Raw genomic sequence first — 25387 nt, 5'->3', positions numbered from 1 at the left:
TGGACGCAATATTAAGTGTTCACTTCTTGGGAGTTCTAAATTTTACATCCTTTGTTTATGAAGGTTATAGAGTTCAAGCACAATTTTAAAAAACATAAAATGTTTATATCAACATATAAAAGCAAGTTAAGAGAATGAGATCATTGTCTTCCAATACTATTCCATTTAGACACACCAATTTAGAAAGTGTGTTCTAGAGCATGATTCTCTATAATTCTCTAGGTCCCAATGGAACTGCACTTCCAGAGATTCAAAGGCACTAATGCAAAGACACAGGCACTATTAGAATAAAAGTAAATTCTTAAAGTTCTGTTCATTATTCACTTTGTTTAATACTGTTTAGAATCCAGTAAATTAGGAAGTAATTAGGTTTCTAGGATACCCAGTAACATGTTTATAAATCATTTCCTTGAAAAAAGAGGAATTAAGAGAATTAAGTAAAGTCTTCACAATTATCAACTAGAGGTAATTAGCGATTAAAAAAACCACCTCCAAAATTATTATAAAAATAGATTTTGATTTATAAACACTTGATTCATATATAATCATTTAAAATACATTGACTGCAGAGAAACAGATTATCATCAGAGCTCTCTAAAATAATTTGCCTTCTCATCTCTATAATATTCCCTAATCCAAACGCAGACATTTGGTTTCATTAAAGTTACCTTTTTTCTTAAGTAAGAATTGGAGGTTTTCAGGAGTTTCTCTACCTCTCCTGCAAGATCTCTGCACATCTCTGAAGAGCCCATGCAGCCGAGGGTACAAAGTGCTAGCCCCTGTACATACTGCGTGCTATGATTAAGATCACTGCAAAAGAAAGAGGTAGAAATGAACATGCTTTGCCCGGTGTTCCCCATAAAGAAGGTTCACATTCACAATCTAATGAGGTGCCTCTGAATGACTCATAATTACTACAATAAGGAAAGTAATTAATAGAATTATTTATTGCAAAAAATGTTTCCTTTAACTTTATTAGACTACCAATGGAGTAAACTGATTGACAGTGTCTCCTACATACTTATAATTCCATGCCTCCAAATACCAAAGTAATAGAACTTTGACGGGTTATCTGTCAAAGACAAACTACTTTAGAAAACTTAGCAAACCACTAAAAATGAAAACTGACAAAAACAGAAACATGAAGCACACCTGTATCTTTAAAAGATTTTTATTTTTTTTTTCCTCCATTTTTTTTTTTTAAGTAGGGTCCACATCCAGCTCGGGCCTCAATGTGGGGCTCAAACTGACAACCCTGAGATCAAGACCTGAGGTGAGGTCGAGTCAGATGCTTAATCAAATGAGTCACAGGCACCCCTAAAAGATGTTTAATATCCTCTACCACTAACTACCAAAGAAACTAGGATATTTACATAAACCAAAACCTTTTTTAAAAAATCAGAAAAGAGTCCCCACTACTAAAGCATTTAAGATGACTTAAACAGAAATACGTTGAAACCTTTAACCTCATGGTATAGTATTAACCTTGATGTCAGGTTAACTTTTGTTTTTATGTATTCAAAAGAAAAAATAGTAACTAAAAAAATTAGCTAAATTAAGCCACCTTTAACAAACTAAGCTAGATATTTACAGTGAGGCCAGTATCTACTGATACAGATAGACAAAATCCTGTTTCTAGCAGACATTGATTACAGTACAAAACTATTTACAAACCAGCCAGGAAGTGTACCTTCAGAAAAGCTGAAATATTAAAAACTTGAATCAGTAACTCATCTGTATATTATAATCAATGCTTACTATTCAGAAACTGAATTATTATATGAGTTATGCTACTTCAACCAGCTTTATAACCATTTTACTATCCTTTAGTAAGGCGGTTCTCAAGGATTTCAGTGGTTAACAGATCTCGGGAAGCCCCCAAGCCTGTCTCAGGGGGTCTGTGAGCACCCAACTATTTTCACAATACTAACTCATTATTTGCCAACTGTACTGACATATACACTAAGGATGCAAAAGCAGTGGTGGAGAAAACTACTGGCACATTACAAGTCAGATTAGTGGCACCAATGACTAGTAGTCATTGTATTCAATGCCACACAGAGGGAGGAAGGGAGTTTGTTTCACTTAAGCCCGCTTGTGACAAAGCAGTAAAAAAAGACTCGTTTTATTAAATCATGACGTGAGTACACACTGCTATCGTGATGAAATAGGAAGTATGCAAAAAGAACTGCATACTGAAGTGGTAATCTCAGAGAAAAGCACCTGGGCACTTGTAAACTAAACTATTAACTTTTCAAATGTACATGATTTTTTTTATTTGAAAAATAACTGACAACTATAGTTATTAAGATTTGGGTATTTGACAGACATTTTCTGCAAAAAGAGCCAACTAACCCTATCACTTCAAGAGCAACAACTGACAGTGTTGGTTGCCAATGATAAAATCTAAGCTAGAAGTGAGATTCAGAATTTTGGAAAATCTGTACTGCCACAATGAACTTCACAGTCTACCAATACTTTAACTGAGAGAGCAATTTTTTCGAATGACTGAGGCATGGTGTTACAAACGCATACATGAATACAAGATTCAAAGTGCAAGAAAGACCAATGGGTTTAATATAACAAAGTACTAAACTCACTGTTTCAAATTCCACACGGTAACTAATCCTTAAGAAATTACCCTTAGGGAGTTTTGGTATAGTATCAAACAAGAATATCCAGTTATTAGAAAGGTTATTTGATGGCTTCCTTTTTCTAACTATATTATCTGTGAAAGGCTGGATCTTCTTCATATACTTCAATCAAAACAGAACACAAGATATTGTATGCAGAAGCAAATACGACGTCTAGCTGTCTTCCATTAGGCCAGAAATTAAAAAGATTTACAGAAATGTGAAACAATGCTATTTTTCTTGTTTTTGTCTTGCAAACTAGTTTATTTTTCATTAAAAAATGTTATCTTTGTTAACATTTAAGGAGTTCATTACTGGTAATTTTATTGATTGATTTTTTTTTTAATTTACACACAAGTTAGTTAGCATATAGTACAATAATGATTTCAGGAATAGAATCCAGTGATTCATCCCCTACATAGAACACCCAGTGTTCATTCCAACAAGTGTCCTCCTTTTTAATGCCCCTTGCCTGTTTAGCCCTTCCCCCCACCCACAACCCTTCCAGCAACCCTGTTTGTTCTCTGTATTTAAGAATCTCTTATGTTGTCTCCCTGCCTGTTTTTATATTATTTTTGCTTCCCTTATGTTCATCTGTTTTGTAGCTTAAATTTCAGATACGAGTGAAGTCATATGATATTTGTCTGTCTCTGACAATTCTGCTTTGCATAAAACACTCTAGTTCCATCCATGTTATTGCAAATAGCAAGATTTTGTTCTTTTTCACCGCCGAGTAATATTCCATTGTGTGTATATATACCGCATCTTCTTTATCCATTCATCTGTTGATGGAAATTTGGGCTCTTTCCATACTTTAGCTATTGTCAATAGCGCTACTATAAACATTGGGGTGCAGGTGCTCCTTTGATACAGCATACCTGATTACCTTGGATAAATACCTAGTAGTGCAATTGCTGGGTTGTAGGGTAGTTCTATTTTTAATTTTTTGAGGAACCTCCATACTGTTTTCCAGAATGGTTACACCAGTTTGCATTCCCACCAGCAGTACAAAAGGGTTCCTCTTCCTCTACATTCTCGCCAACATCTGTTGTTCCCTGAGTTGTTAACATTATCCATTCTAACAGGTGTGAGGTGGTATCTCATGGTGGTTTTGATTGGTATTTCCCTAATGATGACTGATGTTAAGCATTTTTTCATGTGTCTGTTAGCCATCTGGGTATCTTTGAAAAAGTGTCTATTCATTCACTTTGTCCATTTCTTCACTGGATTATTTGTTTTTTGGGTGTTGAGTTTGGTAAGTTCTTTATAGATTTTGGACACTAAACCTTTATCTGATATGTCACTTGCAAATATCTTCTCTCATTCCCTTGGTTGCCTTTTAATTTTTCTGATTGTTTCCTTCACTGTGCAGAAGCTTTTTATCTTGATGAGGTCTCAATAGTTTATTTTTGCTTTTGTTTCCCTTGTCTCTGGAGACATGCTAAGAAGCTGCTGCGGCCAAGGTCAAAGAGGTTTTTGCCTGCTTCCTCCTCTAGGATTTTGATGGCTTCCTATTTTACGTTTAGGTGCTTCATCCATTTTGAGTTCAGTTTTGTGTATGGTGTAAGAAAGTGGTCCAAGTTCATTCTTCTGCATGTTGCTGTCCAGTTTTCCCAGCACCATTTGAAGAGACTGTCTTTATTTTATTGGATATTCTTTCCCGCTTTGTCAAAGATTAGCTGGGCATACATTTGTGAGTCTATTTCTGGGTTCTCTTTTCTGTTCCATTGATCTATGTGTCTGTTTTTGTGCCAGTATCAAACTGTCTTGATGATTACAGCTTTGTAATACAGCTTAAAGTCCAGAATTGTGATGCCTCCAGCTTTGGTTTTCTTTTTCAGGATTGCTTTGGCTATTCAGGGTCTTTTCTGGTTCTGTACAAATTTTAGGATGGTTTGTTCTAGCTCTGTGAAGAATACTGGTGTTATTTTGAGAGGGATTGCATTGAATGTATAGATTGTGTTGGGTAGTATCGACATCTTAATATCTGTTCTTCTAATCCATAAGCATGGAATATTTTTCCTTTTTATGTATCTTCTTCAATTTCTTTCATAAGCTTTCTATAGTTTTCAGTGCAGAAATTTTTCACCTAGGTTATTCCTAGGTATTTCTTAGGTTAGGTTTATTCCTAGGTATTTTATGGGTTTTGGTGCAATTGTAAATGGGATCAATTCCTTGATTACTCTTTCTTCTGCTTATTAGTATACAGAAATGCAACCGATTTCTGTGCATTGATTTTATATCCTGCGACTTTGCTGAATTCATGGATCAGTTCTAGTAGTTTTTTGGTGGAATCTTTTGGGTTTTCCATATAGAGTAGCACATCGTCTGCAAACAGAGTTTGACTTCCTCCTTACCGATTTGGATGCCTTTTATTTCTTTGTGTTGTCTGACTGCTGAGGCTAGGACTTCCAACACTATGGTGAATAACAGTGGTGAGAGTGGACATCCCTGTTTGTGTTCCTGACCTTAGGGGAAAAGCTCTCATTCTTTCCCCATTGAGGATGGTATCAGCAGTGGGTCTTTTTCATATATGGCTTTTATGATCTTGAGGTATGATCCTTCTATCCCTACTTTCTGGAGGGTTTTTATCAAGAAAGGATGCTGTATTTTGTCAAATGCTTTCTCTGCATCTATTGAGAGGATCATGTGGTTCTTATACTTTTATTAACATGATGTATCATACTGATTGATTTGTAGATATTGAACCAGCCCTACATCCCAGGTATAAATCCCACCTGATCATGGTGAGTAATTCTTTTAATGTGTTGTCGGATCTGGTTGGCTAGTATCTTGTTGAGAATTTTTACATCTATGTTCATCAAAGAAATTGGGTCTGTAGTTCTCCTTTTTAGTGGGGTCTTTGTCTTGTCTGGTTTTGGAATCAAAGTAATGTTGGCCTCACAGAATAAGTTTGGAACAGCTTGAAAAGAATAGGTGTTAACTCTTTCAATGTTTGGTAGAATTCCCCTGGAAAGCCATCCAGCCCTGGAGTCTTGTTTTTTGGGAGATTTTTGATTACTAATTCAATTTCTTTACTGGTTGTGGGTCTGTCCAAATTTTCTATTTCTTCATGTTTCAGTTTTGGTAGTTTATATATTTCTAGAAATTTGTCCATTTCTTCTAGATTGCCCAATTTATTGACATGTAATTGCTCATAATATTCTCTTATTACTGTTTGTATTTCTGCAGTGTTAGTTATGATTTGTCCTCTTTCATTCTTGATTTTATTTATTTGGGTCCTTTCCTTTTTCCTTTTTGTTCATTCTGGCTAGGAGTTTATCAATTTTGTTAATTCTTTCCTGATTTCATTGATCTGTTCTACTGTTTGTTTTTTAATTTTGGTATCATTGATTTCTTCTCTAATCTTTATTATTTCCTATCTTCTGCTATTTTGGGGCTTCAATTGCTGTTCTTTTTCAACTCTTTAAGGTGTAACGTTAGGTTGTGTATCTGAGACCTTTTTTCTTCTTTAGGAAGGCCTGGATTGCTATATACTTTGCTCTTATGACCTCCTTTGCTGTATCCCAGAGGTTAGGGGATGTCATGTTATTATTTTCATTGGCTTTCTTGTACTTTTTAATTTCCTCTTTAATTTCTTGGCTAACCCATTCATTCTTAGGAGGGTGTTCTTTAATCTTCAAGTATCTGTGGTCTTTCCAAATCTTTTCTTGTGGTTTATTTCGAGTTTTATAGCATTGTGATCTGAAAACAGGCACGGTATGATCTCGATCTTTTTCTACTTGCTAAGAGCAAGTATCCCAGTATGTGATCTATTCTGGAGAATGTTCCATGTGCACTCAAGAAGAATGTGTATTCCACTGCCTTAGGATGAAATGTTCCGAATATACATGTTAAATCCATCCAGTCTAGGTGCCATTCAAAGCCACTGTTTACTTGGTGATTTTCTGCTTAGATGATCTGCCTATTGCTATAGGTGGGGTATTGAAGTCCCCTACTATTAGTAATATTATCAATTAGTTTCTTTATGTTTGTGATTAACTGATTTATGTATCTGGCTGCTCCCACGCTGGGGTCATAAATATTTACAATTGTTAGACCTTGGTGGATAATCCCCTTAATTATGATATAATGCCCTTCTTCATCTCGTTACAGTCTTTATTTTAAAATCTCGTTTGTCTCATGTAAGTATGGCTACTCCAGCTTTCTTTTGGCAACCACTAGCATGATAGATGGTTCTCCATCGCCCTACTTTCAATCTGAAGGTGTCTTCAGGTCTCTGTAAACAACACCATTACTAGTAATTTTAAATGAACTAACAAATGGTTTTAATCTTCCCTGAACAAAGAAAGGAAAAGAAAGTAAAGTATAAATTAGCCAGGTTTGCTACTCTTTAACAATTTGAGTATTTAAAAATTACTGGTAAAATAATGTTTAAGGATTAACTATGACTTTACCATTTAGTTTCCCAGTTCCCAAAAAATATTTAGGCAACTTTTCATTTTTCAATGGTTAAGAATCTTTGCATACTGCAGGGGCGCCTGGGTGGCACAGTCGGTTAAGCGCCCGACTTCAGCCAGGTCACGATCTCGCGGTCCGGGAGTTCGAGCCCCGCGTCGGGCTCTGGGCTGATGGCTCGGAGCCTGGAGCCTGTTTCCGATTCTGTGTCTCCCTCTCTCTCTCTCCCCTTCCCCTGTTCATGCTCTTTCTCTCTCTGTCCCAAAAATAAACATTGAAAAAAAAAATTTTTTTTAAAAGAATCTTTGCATACTGCAAACTTTTAAAATATCATATACAATTTTTTAAATGTTTATTTATTTTTAGAGAGACAGAGAGCATGAGTTGGGGAGGAGCAGGGAGAGAGGGAGAGAGAGAATCCCAAGCAGGCTCTGCTCTAACAGTGCAGAGCATGATGCGGGCTCAATCTCATGAACCATGAAAATCATGACCTGAACCAAAATCATGAGTCAGATGATGTTTAGCCAAATGACCCACCCAGGTGCCCCTATCATACCCATTTTTTAAAGATTCCAAGATCTTTAATGTCTTAGAGCTTTTCTATGCCAATGAACAATGAAGGAAACATTCATTATTAAACATAAAAACTGCTGGTACATTATGATGCCCTATAATACAAACAAAAAACAAAAAAATTTTTTTTAATTTTTTTTAACGTTTATTTATTTTTGAGACAGAGAGAGACAGAGCATGAACGGGGGAGGGTCAGAGAGAGGGAGACACGGAATCTGAAACAGGCTCCAGGCTCCGAGCTGTCAGCACAGAGCCTGACGCGGGGCTCGAACTCAAGGACTGCGAGATCATGACCTGAGCCGAAGTCGGCCGCTCAACCGACTGAGCCACCCAGGCGCCCCAAAAAACAAAATTTTTAAAAACCCAACATAAAACAAAAAAAACCCATTAACAAATGTTTTAAAAAAACAAAAATAAATGATCCAAAGTCCTTTAACTTGAGCTTAGACTGAGTGCCAGCCAGATCAATTCCCAACAATTAATTCTCTCTCACATTCACTTGGAGCTTGTCTAGGTTTCATTAAAAGAAAGGTTTCTTCTTTACCTATGTGCCTCAATCTTCAACTTTTATCAAGCTACAAACCTATACTTGAGTTTGACATTAACTCTTTAATATGAACTTGCTGCTAAATAGAACTGCCAAATCATCAGCATGTGATTGAAGGCTTAAGTAATAAGGTCAACAGAGCATGCAAGAACAAAAATTAAAGAAACTCTCAGAGACCTCTCCAAAGAAAATGTATGCAAGATTCGTGTAGAATGTAACCTCTATGACACCAAGGATCTCGGTCCATTTTTTTTTCATTCTCCCTTCCCAGAGTTTATAGCAGCTCCTGGCATGCAAAAGGTATACAATACGTATTTGTTGAATAAATGAATCAACTTGGTATTTTCATCAGCAATGTTTATTTCAAGGCCAAAAAACAAGATTCTCCCAAAATTAAGTTTACAGACTCAATGTATTTACATTATACACACTGTATTTACAACCAAATCATAATTCTCATTTTGGAATTTTCCATTATTCACTGGGAAATTTTAAAGTAGGACATTACTGACCACAGAAAAGTATAAGAGTTCAGTATCTATAAATTTGATCGCTGATACCCCCCTGCTTCTACTTTCTATCAAATAAAGAAATACTGCAAATGAAAAAGCAATCTACAAAAGGAGAATAACTATGAATTGACACACCAAAATCAAACTAAAACAAACCAAAAAGTACTGTTAGCCAGTAAGGCCCTCAGAACTTTTATAAGGTTCTAACAGATATTTGCTGTAAGAAGGATGCTGGGAAAAACTGCTAATTCCCTGCTTGGGTACTCTAATTCCTCCAAACAGTAAGCATTCCTCAATTTGTAAGTTGAACAAACATAATTGGACTAGCCAAGCATCCATTAGAGAAAAAAAGACATTCACAAAAATTCACAGGACTAAGTATAACCTCATGTAACTGAAATCTTGGATTAGACCACTGACATGCAAGACCTCTATTTTTACCTTTAAATAGTATTTACTCAGAACATACACTGGTAATTCTTTAATAAATGTAACATTTCATTACTCATGGTATTCAAGGTCCTGGAAATATAAGAAAGCTGTGATTTACCAATGCTTTTTCTATTCTATGAAGGCCTAAATTCTTGTCTCATTGCTAAACTGTGTTCCTATGCCTAAAGATGTACAGCAACACCTTCATTTAATTGTCCCCTACGGAAGGTTTAAACCTTTGCTTAGCCTCTTTACATATAAACTACAACAGCAATTCAAACATACTTTTTTCTTTTTAAAGTAGGCTTCACGCCCAGCATGGAGCCTAACGCAGAGCTTGAACTCATGACCCTGAGATCAAGACCTAAGCTGAGATCAAGAGACAGATGCTTAACTCACTGAGCCACCCAGGTGCCCCAAACATATTCTAGATGATAAATAAAATCAATAAACAGAAGCTCTTGGTATTATAAGAAAAACCTAAAAGCACAAAGAGGTCCTTAAAAGAAGGAAAGGTAAGACTTACTTCTTGATACAGTTGGTCATGAGAAGATGGACATCTTGTCTTTCATCTAACAGCAGCATTGCCCCTAAATAGCCAATGCGTTTGTCTGTGAATTTTTGAGAGGCGATAAGCTTCAGGCACTCCAACTGCAAATTAAAAAAAAAAAGAAAAGAAAAAGAAATTAAGAAATTGCTACCACAATCAGGAAAGCAATGTTTTTAACCCAGAGTCAGTGGATAGCTAAAATAAATAGATACCAAACTGCCTTAATAAAAGGGAAATACTAACATCTTTGGAAATCTTGATAATAGCTACCAAGTTTTAGAATAGATCTCAGCAAGGTCCTATGATATTTGCTATCCAAATAATCTGTGAGATTTACCTTAGTTCCACAATTTAAATAAATACTAACTAGTAAAATATTACAATAAAATAATAAACCCAATTCCTAATTTAATCCCCAAGTTGTACTAAATGAGCACTCAACTTATGTGTATATTTAAGGTCTGTTTCACATTTTGAATATCAAAAAACGCAGTAAATGGAAATACATCAAATTGCCAAACACTACCTTAAATATCAGGAATAGGGGTGCCTGGGTGGCTCAGTGGGTTAAGCATCCGACTGTTGACCTTGGCTCAGGCCACTACCTCATGGTTCATGAAATGGAGCCCGGCATGGAGCTTTGCACTGACAGCATGGAGCCTGCTTGGGATTCTCCCTCTCTCCCTCCCTCCCTCTCTGCTGTCCCCAACAAACGTACATGTGTGCACTCTCAAAATAAATAAACTTTAAAAAAAATCAGGAATATACAACAAGAAAGAACAACGAACTTTAATATAATGGGGAAAGTGCTACATTTAGGGCTTGAGCCATGTAGTAGGGAGAAGTGAGAGTTTAGTAGGATATGAGTAATAAAAATATAGAGGGGAAAAAAAACCCAGAGGAACTCTCTGGAGTGGAGTTAACCTAATATGTCTTACGCGATTTCTTCTTTACATAACTATTAAAAATCCTCAGAGCTTAAGAGTCTTTGTAGTTAGTTTGTCTCTCTACTTAGCTTTTCTTGAATGTCACAACTACTTCGATATACTTTATCAAACTATCAACTAACATGGAAAAGGCCAAACATTCCTTCTATAGCAATGGTTTCCAAAGGTGTACATAAGTTAGGCTCTCCAAGAGGAGTTTTGTGAACTATGTTCCCATTTAGAATCATTTCATCCCAAGGAAAGGGGCCCAAATGCAGACCTGTGTACAACAGTCTAAAATCATGTGAGACTACTCCCCATCTGAATTTGCCTCTAAGTTCAAAAGCGAAATTGAGTAATAAAAAAAATTCACAGCACTGTTTCAAGCTATTTAAAAATTGCTCTCTCAGTGTATCTGCATTAGAAACACCTAAAGTTGAGGCACCTGGGTGGCTCAGTCGGTTAGGCATCCAACTCTTGATTTTGACTCAAGTTAGGATCTAACAACTCATGAGACTGAGTTCCACGTTAGGCTCTGCACTGACAGCATGGAGCCTGCTTGGGATTCTCCCTCTCGCTTGCTCTCTCTCTCTCTCTCTCTCTCTCTGCCCCTTCCGCTCTCTCTCAAAATAAACATTAAAAAAAAAAAAAAAAGAATAAGCACCTAAAGTTAGCAGAATGGCTATACCACCATCAACAAATGAAAGAAGTCTCCAAGAAGAACCAGGATCCAAAAGGGGAACTGAAATGCCTTCCGAAACTGACAAAGATTATGTAACAACCCTTCATTTCCTTCTATGCATTCAATTTAAATTTTAAAAAACAATTTCTGAAATAGAAGACGAAAGTCATTTTCACAATGTCAGCAGAAAAGTTACTGCTGAGGTGAATGAGAAAATTAGAAGCTAAAGTATTATCAGAACACCTTACTTTTTCAAATAGAAGGCTTTTTTAACCTTCCCATTCAATAATCCTATAAATTAATATTTTAGCAGTGAAGAAAAGTTCTAATAATCAGGTATCACTAAAATTTTTATCATCCTTATTGAATCATGCTTCAAATAAATTATCTAAAAATTCTGTATTAAGATGAACCAATGAGGAAGATAGACTTTACTCTTATATATTAATACTACTTTGTATTTTTTTAGGGCCAAGTTTTAAAACAGTCACAGTAAAAGTCATCAGTGACTAGTGAGTACAGTTGTTGCTTTTTGTAACACTTGTTTATTTTTAAAAAAATTTTTTAATGTTTATTTTACTTTTGAGAGAGAGAGACAGAGACAGAGAGACAGAGAGAGAGAGGGTAAGGGCCAGAGACAGAGGGAGACACAGAATCCGAAGAAGGCTCCAGGCTCCGAGCTGTCAGCACAGAACGCGATGCGGGGCTCGAACTCACAAACCTGATCATGACCTGAAAGTAGGACGCTTAATTGACTGAGCCACCCAGGCGCCCCAGCATTTGTTTAAAACTTACCTAAAAATTAAACAGTGAAAACAAAAACTACAATTTAAAGGGACAAACACATAATTCTTTTTAATATTCCCCATTGGTACAGTAACTGCACCAAGAATAAGCATTTACTTTATGAAGATGGCAAATTTGAGAGGAAATATAAGATTACAGACTGGAAATGGCATTTTAAAAACATGCTCCAATGAAGGATTAACTCTGATCATATCTACACTTAGACATCAGTGGCCAGCAATAGTGCTGAGAAAGTACCATGTTTCATCTTTAAGAACAGTATCTAAGTTTTCAGATGTTGAAAAAGAGAAAGGACGGAGGAGTGTACAATGGGGTTTGGGGTAAATATGAGGGAAGGGCATCCATTTTTGAGCAGCAACCACTAAAACCACAATTCTCATGTGAGTTACAGAAGAAAAATAGTAAAATCAATTAAATGCTTCTGCCTCTTAGGTAACAACCTCAAATTCAGAACTACTACTCACTGAAAGCTACCTGAAAAATCTCACCTAAACACTGCTAACTCACAAATCTAGCATATGCTTTAAGACCACAGTAAAGAGTTTAACTTTTATATTCACACAACCACAGAGATAAAAAATAACTTTTGCTTTTTTACACCAAACTCTGTAAGCAAAGTCAAAAGACAAATGACAAAATTGGAAAAAATATTTGCAACCCATTTCACAGATATGAAATCCTATATAACAGAATCCTAATTGATTTTTTAAAAGACAAATTGATTTTTAAAAAGACCAACAACTCAGTACAAAAATGGACAAAAAATATGGACAGTTCAAAGAAAACAAAAATAATTCAAACATGAAATGGAGTTCAATCTCATAAAACAAATGCAAACCCAACTAGGTAAATTTACTTTTTAAAAAAATCACTGAACTGTACACTTGAAAAAGACGAATTATATGAGATACAAAATATGCCTCAGTGAAGTTATTAGAAAAGACATGCAGACTGAAACCATAGTGAGATGCTACTTTTTAACCTATTTTATTAACAAAGCTTCACAGTTATAACAGTGTGAGGGCATTAATGATTGGACATAAACTGGCACAAGCTATAGTGAGAAAGTTCTAGCCTATCTACATTACAAATACACATATCATTTGACTTGACCATTCCACATTTAGGAACTTACACACTTACATTCACACACGTGCAAAATAATGGGTATTATTCAATTGTAGTATTACTTTAAACAGTAAGACTGGAGGGGCACCTGGCTGGCTCAGTTGGTAAAGCATGAGACTCTCCATCTCAGGGTTCTGAGTTCAAGCCCCACAATGGGTGTGGAGTCAACCTAAAATAAAAAATTTAAGGGGTGCCTGGGTGGCTAAGTCAGTTGAGCATCAGGCTCAGGTCATGATCTCAAAGTGTGGGTTTGAGACCCGCATCCGGACTTGTGCTGACAGCTCAGAGCCCGGAGCCTGTTTCTGATTCTGTGTCTCCCTCTCCTTCTCTCTCTTTTTGCCCTTCCCCCACTCGTGCTGTCTCTCCCAAAAATAAACATTAGAAAAAATTTTTTTAACTTAAAAAATTTAAAAAACAGTAAGACTGGAAATAAACATCTATTAATAAGGCATCAGCTTAATAAATTATGATTCATAAACATCATGGACTACAATTCTGGATACACTACCATCAGTATGTCCAAAGAGCTGGAAAAACGGAGGAAGCTTTTTTTATATTGATATGAGCTAATCTTCAAAACAGATTAATAAGCAGATAGTGCAAACAGTGTGCTGCAATATATATTTTACAGTGGAGGGGACATTTCCATTGCCTGGAGATGTATAAAATATCTGAGGGATAGACAAGAGATGGTTGCCTATAAAAAGGAAACTAAGTGACTGGAAGAGGACAGAAAGTGGAGTTTTCATCTTCTATTCTTTGTTTTTATTTTTTATTTATTTATTTTTTTAGAGGCGGGGGGTGACAGAGAGAGAGAGAAAGAGAGACAGAATCTCAAACAGGCTCCACACTCACCACATAGCCCAACAAGGGGCTCGATCCCATGGACCATGACCTGAGCCGAAATCAAGAGTTGGACACTAAACTGACTGAGCCACCCAGGCGCCCCCATTATCTATTCTTTTGTATCTTTTAAATTTTGCATTGGGGCGCCTGGGTGGCACAGTCGGTTAAGCATCCGACATCAGCCAGGTCACAATCTCGCGGTCCGTGAATTCGAGCCCCGCGTCAGGCTCTAGGCTGATGGCTTGGAGCCTGGAGCCTGTTTCCGATTCTGTATCTCCCTCTCTTTCTGCCCCTCCCCCGTTCATGCTCTGTCTCTCTCTGTCCCAAAAATAAATAAAAAACGTTGAAAAAAAATTTTTTTTTTTAAATTTTACATCAATGAACTACCATTATCTATTCACAATATAAGTAATATTGGACTAGAGGAAAAAGTTTAAAACTGCAGGATGAAGGGAACTTTCAACTATGGTTAGAAAAATTAATGCTATAATTAAAAAGAAAAAACAACCTAGGGAAATTATTCCCTCTCCAAAATTGAATAATATGTGATTTGAAAAACTAACAACAAAGCACTTGAGTCTTGGAATTGTTTTATGAAAACGACTTTGAAAATTTAAGACCAAAATCTTATGAAAATACAACTCAATAAATAGGAAGAATCAGTTTTAAATAACTTAAATTTATGATGAAGGATTACTGTGCTATTCTATTATTCCTGTAATGCTGCAGGAGCTTAAGAAGTATGTCCATTCCTTATCTCTAATCCCCATGATGGCTATGTTTTTTTCCGCTGGCAGTTATTTTCTATTTTTCACTAACTATCAGTGTCTTTCTTGTCAACAACACTCTTAACTACCACTGGCTTTTCAACAGCAACCTTCTCTCACTCTCCCCCCCACCTTCCATCCCAAAGGTCTCATTGTGGTAACTCTCAGCTATTCACTGATTTTCTTTATACAGGATTTACTTTCCAATTGTTTTTGAGATGCTATGGTTTTGCTTTAATTTCGTAAATTACTAGCTTACGAAACTAGTACCAATGTATCAGACATTCTCACAGATACCCAGTTAGAAAGGCACACAAAAGGAAACCAACATTTGGATATATATCATAAGCGTGATACATATATACTTACCCTATGAAACATATATATAAATATGAATATTTATACACTTATATATTTTATTTACATAAATATTTGTGACAATTATGCACAAGCTACTATGAAAACAAATTAGGAAGGGCACTCATTCAGGTTAGAAACAGTAAAAAAAAACATCAGAGAAAGACTCCACTCTCTTTATGTAACACATAGTGGAACAGAAAGAAGCAATTTGATTTAGAGTCATAATCCTGGGTTTAGTTTAAGAGACCTAAGCAAGTTATTTCAACAACCTGGGCCTCAGTTTCCTCATCACTAAGATAATCAGGCCATGTCATGAAAGACCACCCTAACACTGCCCTCCACGCCCTGCTTTCAAGGCAAATACAGTAGTCACTAATTCTCTACAGCTGATCCTTCAAGTGGCCTAAGAATTTTTCTCAGCAGAAACATTCCAGGCAGCCATTAGCAACAAGCCTAAAAAAGTGAAGTTACCAGCTCCCTCTGGAATAAATACAATGCCTTAAGAAAGTGGTTTCCAAACATGACTGATCAAAAGCACCTGGGAAAGTTTTGAAATAGGTAGGTCACCCCCAAAAACATCCTGATGAAATAGGTTTCAGGTAAAGCCTGACAATTTGATTTTTATAAACATTTTCCAGATAACTCAGTGTTTCAATTTTCTCCAAATTTCAAAGCACTTTCTTTAAAAAGGTTTCTGGCCTTGTTACATTTTTCTACAAGTACAAATATTGCCCTGTATCAACATTTAATCTGGTTGCCCTTTAAGAAAAAAGCTGCACCTATTTTGTTAGCCTTCAGAACAATTTCCCACAAGGTCAAATGCACATGTACATTTGCTTTTAAATTTAACATTTGAGCTTTATGATGTAAACAATCACCTTGATAAAAAGATACACATAAACATTAATGGATCTGCAACTGATTGGTTAGGTATTTTAAAAAGCTACCTTTATTTCAATATTCAGAAAAAACTTTCTAGTTTATACACAAACACACACACACATTTAAAAGTTGACCCTGTAACTGCTTTACCACTATGTAGTCTGGCAACATAAAAATCCGTATTTGAGACCAGTCTATTTCATTCTTCTGGCAGAGGGGGGAAAAATAAAACATTTAACACAGTGCTATTGCATTCCATTTCTCTTCTTCAGAAAATTATGAAATATTTCACTCCAAAATACACAAAAATCATGTAACACTCCTAACCCACACCAACCAGCTTTATCAACTCTTAACATTTTACCCTTACTTTTACATTTTTTCATTTCCTTCTCTCCATCCCACAAGTAACCAAAACTCAAAACTGCTGTTCATCATTGCACTGCCATGCCATATGTCCTTACTACACATGTTGGTTGTTTTTCAATGTTTTACGGTTTATATTAAGTATCATACCATATTCCTCTTTTCACTCAAGATCTTTGAGTATTACTCACATCCAAACAAGAAACTCTAATTCAGTTATATTAATTGCTAATACAGTATCCCACGTGTGAATATACCACAACTTACCTATTTTTTTGTGGACACATAGATTGTTCCCAATATTTTCATATTAGAAACAATGCTGCAATGAACACCCTTATAAATGTCCCTTGTGAAATAGACAAGGATTCTTGATCAGATTCAAGTTTTTCAGTTTTTATTTTGTTTCCATTTAGCAAATACACTTCATAGGTGGTGATATAAACTTTCATCAGGAAATATATAATTATTCCTGGTGGTTGTCTCTCATTTGTGATATTAGCATTGAAGATCATCAAGGATTGCAAAATGGTAATATTCTAATTATTTTATTCTTTATTTACTTATTAAACTTTTCCTCTAAGGAGCAACTTCTCTATATGTACCACTGGGTTAACAATAGTTCCTTCAGAAAGTTTAGCAAAGGCAGGATAAATGTCAGTTTTCAAAATGAGTACCTAGTATCCTCCAAAGATGACCAATAGAGTTTTTTTTTTATAATTTGTTTAATAATTATTAACTCATTGATATAAACTAACTGATATAAACTTACTTGGTATATTCCAACTACTATTATTATCCTTATTAATGCTCAAATTTTCTCATTTGGGGGCACAACAAAAAGCCACTTTTGGTGGCTACTAAATCCTTTTAACACGACCTCTGTAATTTTTCTTGTTCTCTGGCACAGTAAGACAGTTCAGGCTTAATTTGTGTATCTCCTGCTCCAGATTTCGGATCAGCCATCTTTCTAATGGGTCCTGGCCCTTTTAGAGTAAAATGGGTATTTGGAGACCACAATCTGGGCTTATGGGTGCTCAACACAAAGATGCCCACTATCACCATTATACTACAGGTACAGTATGGTAAAGAAATTAAAAATGTGGATAAGGATGGAAACTTAGGGAACTGACATTATTAACAGACAACAGCACGGACTATATGGAAACAATGAAGTCCACAGGGACTCTTAGAAGTGCAATAATGTTGCTAGGGAGAGAAATACGCAAAAATCAATGATGTATTTCTGTATAACTAAAACCTAATTATTCAACTTTTAAGACTGCTATTTGCAATAGGAAGAAGAGCTCCAAGGAACCTATAAATTTCACCAAAAGTGTGTAAGACCTTATGGAGAACACTGTAAAACTTTAAAAAACATAAGGAAGTGGAGTGCTATAAATACTCTATTGATGGAAGGGAAGACTATTGTAGACAGATAATTGGGTATAGCAGGCCAGGCTGGAAATGGGAAGAAAAAGAGAATTTAAGCCCCACCTAGAGAAGGTCACCAGCCTACTAGAGCTCTGGGAAAATGTTCATCCAGTGTTGTAAAATCCTCTAATTTCTAAGAGGAACCAGAAATCCAGATTTCTATGATAAGTTCCTTGATTTTTACATTGGCAGCAAATTCAAAACAATTTAATGTACTCTGCAATACAAAATACATCTGTGGAAGAATTTGGACCCCAAGCCACCATTTTTTTACTCCCATACATTTACTCCCACCTCTTAACTTTATTTCTAGGTTGTGTTTAAGCCAAACACATGAAAGGTTACAAACCATACAGGAAATCTATCATGGCTTTTGTTGTAAAAATGTTGAAGATACACTGTTTTACATTACCAAGAGGCTCCTAGATAAAAGACTCACATAAGAAAATCTATTTTAGGGACAATTAGCTGGCTCAGTTGGAAGAGCATGAAACTCTTAATCTTGGGGTCATGAGTTTGAACCCCACACGGGTGCAGAGATTATATACAAACATATATACATAAATAAATAAAAATCTATTTTAGAATTCAGTGACTTTCTTTTAAAAATTTTTATTATTTATTTATTTTTGAGGGGGGGGAGGGCAGAGAGAGAGGGAGACCCAGAATCCAAAGCAGGTTCCAGGCTCTGAGCTGTCGGCACAGAGCCCAAACAAGGGGCTCAAACCCACCAACTGTGAGATCATGACCTGGGCTGAAGTCAGACACTTGACTGAGCCACCCAGGTGCCCCAGAATCCAGTGACTTTTCAAAGAAATTTTTTTGCTGTCCTTGAGGGAATAGTAAAATCAGTAATACTTGAATTATTTATGTAGAAAACGTAAATGTTTAACATTTAGTAATTTATTAATCTTCATAATAATAATCCTATAAAAGAGTATGAAAATTGTCCCCATTTTACAGATGAGGAAACTGAGACAAGAAAGGTTAAAGATCTTGCTCAAAATCACCAACAGGAGGGGAGCCTGGATGGCTCAGTCAGTTAAGCATCCGACTCTCGATTTTGGCTCAGGTCATGGTTCGTGGGACTCTCTCAAACCCTCTCTCTGCCCTTCCCCCCCTCAAAATAAACATTAAAAAAAAATCAGAGATAGTAAAGTAACAAAGCCATAATTCACATCCAGGCAGTCTGGTTCCTGTAGCTGTGCTTTTAAATTCTGGTTATAACAACCACGTAACTGGATTTTTTTTCTTGCCTTAGCTGCCTCACCATCACCAAGTACAGTGGCTTTGGGTTCTGCATTCTTCCTTTTCCCAACTCTTATTTTCTACCATCCTTCTGTTTTGTTTTTTAAACAGACGCTGGTCATGTATGTTACCTCAAATCTTCTGTACAGCAAGTCAGAACTAAAGTAATTAAATAAATAGTTAAGAAACATATTTAAACTATATCCAAAGAATGAACAGGTTTTAGCGTTATACAAAGTTGAGTTCTAATCCTCTCCCTAATATTTACTAGCTGTGTGAATTTAAACAAGTCAATCTCTGAATTTCAGTTTTCTCATCTGCAATATGAGGATATTACCCACTTTGTGGGTTTCATTGTAAAGTTTAAAACACTTTTCAAATGTGGCTAGTAGGAAATTTTAAATTACATATCTGGCTCATATTTTTATTTCTATTGAACAGCATCATGTTAGATACTGCAGTAAAAAGTAAAAAGAAACAGGTGAAATTAGTTTTAATAATATATTTTATTTAACCCAATATATCTAAAATACCATTTCAACATATAATCCACATAAAAATTATTAGTTAGATATTTTACAGCTTTCTTTTGTACTAAAGCTTCTAAATACAGTATATATTTTACACTTACAGCACATCTCAATATGTACACTATATATCCATCAAAAATATTTTAACTGTATTTAGACTTCATTAAATGTACAATTGATAAAGCAGATTCACATACTCAAGTTGTCTAAAACATTTAAGTTTTCCAGTAACTGCATCAATATCCCCCCAAATTTATTTTCCTTTAATATTTGCCTCAGTTGAACGAGCCACATTTCAAAAGACCAGTGGCTATACAGCTACTAGTTATCATAATGAACAGTACAAGTGCAAATAAAATAAACAAATAAAATGCAATAAATGGTAGCTGTTTTTACACATAGTTAAGTGAAAATAGTACTGTGATTCATACATGCAGGTGAGAGAACCGAGATATGAATCTTTTTATGGATATGTTATAAAAAAATTCTGATGGGCAAGATTGGATAGGGCCAGGATTTACTCCAAGAGGAAATAGATTAAGGGACTTAAAAGTGGGATTCCTATTCTCACTCAGAAAACCCTTTTTTTTTGGGGGGGGGGGTACAATTTTAGTACAGTTTCCTTGAGTATTAACACTTTCCACCTAAGAATTAAATGTCTTATCAAATAATTAAAATCCAGAATGCCCCCCAAAAAGCCATCTAGTAAAGCTGGAAAGCATATTTTATTTACATACAGTATAGAAATGACTCTTAGAAATATAGAGATTGCTCTTTCACAAATGAAATATCATCAGTCTTAAATCTATCCTATTATTTTAAAATCAACAACAGGTCTTAAAAGAACTCCTTTAACTCCATGATGTTAACAGTGGTTATCTCGAGTGGAGGGCTTAAGAGATTCCCCACGCCTTGCCATCCTTGACTATCTTTTACAGCTCAACATATCAGATTTCTATAAATAAAACCAAATGGGTCTACTTAAAATCAACCAACAAAAACGTATGAGTATCTATTTGCTTTATACTATGACATGCATTAAATGTATAACCACCTGGATCACTTTTTGATGTGGTAAAAACATATAACATGTTTATTCAGAGGAGATAGCTGTTGTTTTTGTCTAGCTAGTACCTGGTCCGTTCCTCTAATACTAACACCTGAATCTTCCTTTGGGAAATTAATGGTCTTCCACTCTCAATCATGTATTTCTAGTGAGGGTGATCTCACTCCCAGGCAAAAGATAAGCATAAAACTAACCCAAGTCAGTCTGATAAGATTCAATCCCATTACTGTTTTAACTCAGAGGTGGGGTGATCTCCTTTCACTGGAGTTACTGAGCTGAATAAAAGATAAATGTGGCCATCTTCCTGGATAAATTAAATAAAACATTAACAAAAGCTATCTGTGAAAAATGGAAACATGGATGGTATTTTTCTCCTTCTACCTAATGTTGCACATTCTTTCAATTTTGCAATCTTTTCCTTAAGAACACTATTTAGTATGTAATACAATTCTTAAATTATCTAAGATAAAATTTAATGGCATTAATAAGAATTTAAAAACGCACTAAACCCTTCTCTGTGACTCCATCCCCATATGTATAAACATAGAAGAAAGCACATCTTGCTTGAATACCAAATACCACGCTCAAAACCTAGACTGGCTATAGCTAATAATATGCATTTGTGTGTAGTAGAAAATCAGGAGGCACAGTCACTGTAGCAACCCAGTAACAAAGTAATTAGGACAAAATCCATAAATGCCATGATGTGGCAACTTATTTTACTTAAAAACATCTATTTGGAGTGTTCCTCCTTGTATCATTGTGCACACAGAATATAATTAAGGAAACATTTAGCAAACATTTCTTAAATATTCATTATAGTCCAGCCACTCTAACAGACCAATCACAATCTAGTGGTTATCCTGGTCAGTCTTTAAGTAAGCTAGCTGCCACCATCAAAACATAGTCTAATCCATATAATGAGAGATTCTCAATGGAAAGCACAACTGACAGCAGTATCATGTGTTTCCAGGTCTGTAACTTTCTCACTTCTACCCTCAGTTCCACAATGATCAGATTACAAGACTATGAAGAATATTCTGTCCTCACTGACAGGGAAACATTTGCCCTCCTTGAGCTGTCATTCCAACAAGAACAGCCTTGCTAGATGTGGTCTCAGCCCAGCCTACCTGTCCAAAGTGAGCAGGGTAGCCCAGCATGTGCATATATAGTAATTTTGCCACATTCCGACACCGGTAAGTATTGTCTTCTTCTCTAAAAGATGATCGGATTGCAGCACATTCTTTCTGGATCATTTCTCGTTCTTCGGCTTGGGTTCGGGCTGTCCGGATGGTCCGGATCAGCTCCCGCAATCTGATGGGGGCTGGCATCCTCTGTTTATAGAAAGACATTAAATAAAAATGTTCACATTTTTCACTACCAAAAGCATTCACACAACTTCTCACATAAATTTCCAATTTTTAAGAATTCAAGACTTGCTCAGTCCAACAACATAAAGCTTCAGCAAAGCTATTACATACAAACCCATTAATTCGGTAAATTTCTGGAAAAAATATAAACAAAAATGTTAAGTATTAAGCAAGATAAGACACAGAATATATCAGTATGTAAAATCCATCATTAGTATCAAACTATGTTAAGAACTCAACCCAAATATTTACTCAAGAAAGAGAAAAGACATATTTTCTATGCCTAACCTTAGAGAAGACAGATTATTTTCTGCTGAACTGTTAACAGAGCTCAATAAATTATCAGATAAATACTGAATATGATCACAATCAAAGCTCAACTCAACTGGGGCGCCTGGGTGGCTCAGTCGGTTAAGCATCCAACTTCGGCTCCGGTCATGATCTAGCAGTTTGTGAGTTAGAGCCCCACATCAGGCTCTGTGCTGACAGCTCGGAGCTCGGAGCCTGCTTTGGATTCTGTGTCTCCCCCTCTCTCTGCCCCTCACTCACTTGCACTTTGCCTCTCTCTCAAAAATAAATAAATGTTAAAAAAAATTTTAAGAAAAAAAGCTCAACTCAACAAAATGAGAGATCAGGAGAGAAGACCAATTATCAGATTTAAACACTTCCAAGAAACAGTAATCATCTTGGTACACTGGGTACTCTTTGAAAATTGTTATGAGGAAAAAAATAATAAACCAATCTCAGAGGATAAGACTATTAGAATCATATTCTCACGAAAAATTTTTAAATAATAATGATAAACCTGTAACAGCCAAAATTAAGGGGAAAAAAGAACAAAGTTGGAGAATCTGCACCACCTAATTTCAAGAAATACTACAAAGCTACAGTAATCAGGACAATGTGGAACTGAATTTAAGGGCAGACTCAGGATCATGATGCAAAATAGAAAGTTTAGGAATAGACCCACACAAATAAGCTTAACTGATTTTCAACAGAGAGGCCAAGGTTATTCAATAGGAGAAAGGGTATTCCTTCAACAAATGGTGCTGGCACAACTACATATCTATATAAAGAACCAATTAACCTTGAACCCTAACCTCACATAATATACAAAAATTAACTCAAAATGGGTCATAGACCTAAACATTAAAGCCAAAACTAAAAATCTTCCATAAGAAATCTTTGGGAACCTTTGTCTCCCTACCTTCCCACCTCTCTCTCTGTCCTTCCCCTGCTTGTGCTCGCTCTCTGTCCCTCACAAAAATTAACAAAAAAGAGAGAGAGAGAGAGAGAGACAGAGAGAGAGAGAGAGAGAGAGAGAGAGAGAGAGAGGTACCACCCTACAGTATTAGAATGGCTAAAATTTAAAAGACTGGCCATACCAAGTGCTGGCAAGGATATAAAACAAATGAACTCTCACAAGCCACTCATGGGAATACAAAATGGTTCGACTACTTTGGAAAATAGTTTGGCAATTTTTTGTAAAATTAAACATATACTTAGCATAGGATTCAGGAAATCCACTCGGTATTTACCCAAAAGCAAAGAAAACATATGTTCTCACCAAGATTTGTACACAAATCTTTATAGAATCTTCATTTGTAATTACTAAAGACTGGAAACAACTCAAACAACATCCATAAATAGGTGAATAATAATAAACGAATACTTCCTGGAATGAAACCGAACCAACACAACATGGAAGAATCTCAAAAACATTATGATGAGCAAAAAAAAAAAAAAAAAAAAAAAAAAAAAAAAAAAAAAAAAAGAAACAAGAAAGTACATACTTTATGATTTTACTTATATGAAACTCTAGGAACGACCAGGCTAATCTATAGTGATGCTAAAGAGATCAATGACTGCCTGGGGTTGAGGGTAGGGATGGTGATCAACTAGGATGCAAGGAAACCTTCTGATGTGATAGAAATGTTTATGATGGTTGTATAGATCTCTCTCAAAATTCACGGAAATGCACACTTAAAACAAGTGCATTTTACACACGCCTGGGTTGCTCAGTCGATTAAGCATCTGACTCTTGATTTAGGCTCAGGTCATGATCTTACATTTCATGAGATCAAGACCCATATTGGGCTCTGCACTGACAGCACAGAGCCTGCTTGGGATTCTCTCTCTACCTCTCTCTTAGCTCCTCCCCTGGGCACACGCACATTCCATATCTCTCAAAAAATAAAAAGATAAACATTAAAAAGAAAACAAGTGCATTTTATTGGTATCTTGTACCTCAATAAGTTAAAAAAAAATGATAAAATTAGATACCATTACCATCATCTTCAGTACATACAAGCTGTAGAACCCTTAAACCATTATTTCTCAATGTTCTAATCGCACAAACCAGGAGGATATCCCACTCCCACCAGTTCACTATGGCATCACTCCTCAAGGTAGGGATAGTACATTAGGAATTTACCAAGTTCTCTAGGTATTGGTTGTGTTCCTCCCTGTTAGCCCTCTTAAGATCACGTGTACTAAACTATATAAAACTACGTGTATACTGTTATTCTGTTATTTTTTAATAGAAATACTGAGGGCCTAGTGTTTGAACATTCTTATATTCACTATCTTCATTATTTCACTTGTTCCAGACCATTTTGGGGCCCAATGTGGGACTTGCACTCACCACCCTGAGATCAAGAGTGGGACACTTAACTAAGTCACCTAGGTATCCCTATTCCAGACCCTTTTGAAGGGCAGAAATCATTATACCTGCTTTGCCTATGAAGAAACTTCGTTTCAAATCAATTATGCAACTTGCTTAAGATTACAAAGGTGGTAAGTGTCAGAGCCAGCACACAAACCATGTCTTAGAACTCCAGGGCTAGAGTTCTTCTTATACTTCAAAAATGAACATTATCTTTACAGATAAAATTTTATGACTGCTAGGATTTGTTTCAAAATACTCTAGAGGAAAAAAGTATTAAGGAAGGAAAAAAGGATACAAAATGGGCAAAATGTTGATCACTCTGAAGGGATATGAGTATATTAAATTATACTGTATTATTCTCTATTTTCATATATATTAGAAAATTTTTGTAATCAAAAGCTTTTTAATTTTTGTTTTTAATGTTCCTTTTTGAGCAAGACAGAAAGACAGACAGCGTGAGCAGGCAAGGGGTAGAGAGAAAGGGAGACACAGAATCCAAAGCAGGCTCCAGGCCCTGAGCAGTCAGCATCAAGCCTGATGCAGGGCCCAAACCCACCAACTGCAAGATCATGACCTGAGCTGAAGTTGGACTCTTAACCGACTGAGCCACTCAAACACCCCATCAGAAGCTTTTTAAAAAT

General features: G+C 35.9%; 1 protein-coding gene across 2 annotated transcripts in view; it reads right to left on the bottom strand.

Moving 5' to 3' along the window:
• The window catches only part of AP1G1 (adaptor related protein complex 1 subunit gamma 1), a 58705-nt gene extending 36666 nt beyond the window's left edge, over window positions 1-22039 (bottom strand). For both annotated transcript variants that reach the window (XM_003998215.6, XM_011290227.4), the window contains exons 1-3: window positions 21839-22039; window positions 9643-9767; window positions 669-810 (exon numbers count right to left, since the gene is read on the bottom strand). In XM_003998215.6, the coding sequence (XP_003998264.2) occupies window positions 669-810; window positions 9643-9767; window positions 21839-22039 (468 nt within the window). The remainder of the gene's footprint in view (window positions 1-668; window positions 811-9642; window positions 9768-21838) is intronic.
• Between the last annotated feature and the right edge of the window lie 3348 nt (window positions 22040-25387).

Source organism: Felis catus, chromosome E2, assembly GCF_018350175.1.
Source record: "Felis catus isolate Fca126 chromosome E2, F.catus_Fca126_mat1.0, whole genome shotgun sequence".
NCBI lineage: Eukaryota > Metazoa > Chordata > Mammalia > Carnivora > Felidae > Felis > Felis catus.
This window is presented reverse-complemented; position numbering and strand designations above follow the sequence as displayed.